The sequence below is a fragment of the Nannospalax galili genome, unplaced genomic scaffold (assembly GCF_000622305.1).
Source record: "Nannospalax galili isolate Female #2095 unplaced genomic scaffold, S.galili_v1.0 scaffold139, whole genome shotgun sequence".
In the NCBI taxonomy this organism is placed as follows: domain Eukaryota; kingdom Metazoa; phylum Chordata; class Mammalia; order Rodentia; family Spalacidae; genus Nannospalax; species Nannospalax galili.
This window is the reverse complement of record NW_008345884.1, coordinates 1,911,172-1,914,388: the sequence shown is the minus strand read 5'-3', so window position 1 is coordinate 1,914,388 and position 3,217 is coordinate 1,911,172. Positions and strand designations below refer to the sequence as shown.

Here is a 3,217-nt window from a genome sequence, read left to right as displayed (position 1 = left end):
TTTGTTATTTTTATTTTATGTGTATGAGTATATTGTCTGCATGTATGTAAGTGCACCTGTGTTGTGCAGTGCCCATGGAGGTCAGAAGAAGAGGGTGTTGGATCTCCTGGAACTGGAGTTATGGATGGTTTTAAGCTACCCACCATGTCGGTGCTGGGAATTGAACCTGGGTCCCCTGAAAGAGCAGCCCAAGTGTTAACTGCTGAGTCATCTCTTCAGCCCCCTTATTTATTACTTTTATTTTATGTGTATGAGTGTTTTGCCTGCATGTATGTAAGGGCACCATGTGCATGCAGTGCCCCTCAGAGGCCAGAAGAGGGTGTTGGGTCCCCTGAACTGGAGTTACAGATGATTGTTAGCTGCCATGTGGGTCCTAGGAATCAAACCTGGGTCCTCTGGAAGAACAGCCAGTACTCTTAACCACTGAGTCATCTCTTCAGCCCCATACAGAATGTTTTTTTCACTCCAGAAAGAAACTCTGTAATCATTAACTCCCAGCCTTAAAATATGTTATTTTAAAAGAATATTTTATTTATTTTTATTTTATGTGTATGAGTATATTGCCTGCATGTATATAAGTGCACCCATGTCTTGAAATGATTGTAGAAGTCAGAACAGGGTGTCGGATCTCCTGGAACTGGAGTTATGGACTGTTGTTAGCCTTCATGTGGGTGATAGGAATCAAACCCCTGTCCTCTGCAAAAGCAGCCAGTGCTCTTAACCACTGAACCATCTCTCCAGCACCTAAAATATGTTATTGAAAATTTTTAACGGGGCTGGAGCGATGGCTCAGCAGTTAAAAGCACTGACTGCTCTTGCAGAGGACCCAGGTTCAAGTCCCAGCACCCACATGGCAGCTACGAACCATCCTTAACTCCAGTTCCTGGGGAATCCAAAGTCCTCTTCTGACCTCTGTGGCATTGCACAACACGGGTGCACTCACATACATGCAGGCAATACAGTCGTACACACAAAATATAAATAATAAATAAAAACTTAAAAAAAATTTTAAGTACCTAGTATTAAGTAGCATATTATTCATGATATATCTGTATCAGAATATATCTATATATCTTTATCTATCTAAATATGATTTTAATTTTCAGTCAAAAAATTGTTTTAGAATTTTTGCCAAATAGCACACACATTTCTTTTAGTCTTAGGCAGCCATGGTGGTTTTGAAAGTACTTAGTAAAAGTTAAGTACTTAATAAAAAGTGTCTATAGATGCGTAAAACAGTGACGATCTTGTGATACATATTATATGTATTTGTTATATATTGTAGACATGTTTTTGATCATTGGAATCTAATTAAATCTGGTATGTTCTCTTGCATCAGTGAAGAATAAAAAAAGGCAAAAAAAATTGGCTATAATGGGCACTAAGCTCATTCTCAATACTCACAAACTTTGGTTTTGACGATTACTTAATTTTGTATACAGATTGATTGCTCTCTGGAGAATATTGTACAAAAAAACTGTATGGTATCAAGCACAATTAAGCCGAAGAATTCTTGAAGGTGACAAACCATTAACTGAAAATATAAAGCATGAAGTGTCTGTTGTCAAGAACCTGTTATGCCATCTACAGACTAGTTTACAGATAGCTGGAGATAGCTTGAATGAAGCCTTAGAACTTATACCTATCAATGGTCAGTATCTTATAAACAATTTCTAACTCTTTGAATATGTGAAATAATTAACTGCACTTTGATTTTTTTTAAGCTTGGTTGCAGTTACTTGTTTTTCAGAATTTCTGAATTTCAAAGATATATCCACTGAATTTTAAAACAAAGTAAATGTTTATAAAGTTATGTAATTAAGTGTGACTTCTTGTTGAAATCTTCCTAGGTGAAGAGTGTTTCCTGTTAGGATCATATGAAAAATCAGTTCATCTATGGAAGAAGGCTCTACAAGAAACTGAGAAGAAAGGTAGGAGATTTTAAAGGGACGTATGTACCAATGTATTGGTAAGAACATAAATTAAATTGCTGCAGAGTTTAAAAATGTTAGAGTTCAGAGTCCTCACAAAATCTTAATGTCCAAATAGGATGCATATTGTAGAGAATTTGACTATCACACATATTGTATTTAAAATTATTTTTAATCTTGAAATTCATGACACTAAGACTCTTTTCAATGATCTCTGGTTTAGTTTCCTGTTCTCCCCCTCCCTCTTTTTGGTTAGTGATAAATTCTGTAGTTGATTGTTAATGGACAGAAATGAGCTTTAGATCCTAAACAATTTTTTCCATTTAAGGAACCATAAATATTACATGGGAAACTGTAAATCAAGTATCTTACCACTTTCCTATAGACAGTGAGAGAACCATGGCGCTAAGGAGTAAGAGACTGAAGAGTTTCCTGTTAAACATGTTGTTGGGTTAAGTATTGGCATGGAGTTTTTGATAATGATAGCGGGCTCTAGATTCCAGAAACTGATACCTTTTGTGATGCAGGACTGAAGATAAGACTGAAATGACAAAGATTCTTAGTCAGTAGCCCTGATTGAGGCTACTGACTGGTCAGGGAGCTGCACCAATCATTATATTTATTTTCTGACTGCTGTAGCTTTGTATGCCTCATTTCTTCATTTGTTTGGTATTTATCTAGTGCTTACAATGGGCCCAGCACTAAAGATAACTGAGATAAAAAAACTCTTCATCTTGTTCCTCACAATCACGTTTGGTGGGTGCTCAAGCTTACAAAAGAGGACTTCTTGTAGTTTGAGGCTGAGCTGCAAGGATTAGGCCCAAGGAAAGCCTGGAGGGACTGACCTTTAAAGTTGAGTTGAAATTGGCCAGTTAAGACAGTGGGAATGGAACCAGGCGTGGCAGCTCACGTCTTTAATCCCAGCACTTGGGAGGCTGAGGCAGGTGGATCTCTGTGAGTGTGAGGCCAGCTGGGTCTCCATATCCATAGTGGGTTCCAGGCCAGCTGGGGCTACAGAGAGACCCTGTAGCCAAAAAAACCACCAAAAGACCAAACAAACAAACAAACAACAACAAAAAAAACAAAGACAGTGGGACTGATTTAACAGAGGATATAGCATTCCAGAAACCAAAGGCCTGAGAAACTATTAACAGCTTGATAAGGTTCGGATTGTTTAGAAGTAGAATATGTGATTCATGTTTATAACATTGGTGACACAATGGTAAGATATCATTTGGAAACAGATAATTAAGAAAGGTACATAAAGAATGACAAGGAATTAAGAT

The 3,217-nt window shown here is 37.4% G+C and overlaps 1 protein-coding gene across 1 annotated transcript in view; it reads left to right on the top strand.

Annotated features, from left to right (window-relative positions):
• Positions 1–3,217, top strand: part of Cplane1 (ciliogenesis and planar polarity effector 1) — a 135,699-nt gene that overhangs the window by 18,146 nt on the left and 114,336 nt on the right. Inside the window, exons 13-14 of the mRNA XM_029567798.1 lie at positions 1,443–1,651; positions 1,851–1,931. Of these exons, the coding sequence (XP_029423658.1) occupies positions 1,443–1,651; positions 1,851–1,931 (290 nt within the window). The remainder of the gene's footprint in view (positions 1–1,442; positions 1,652–1,850; positions 1,932–3,217) is intronic.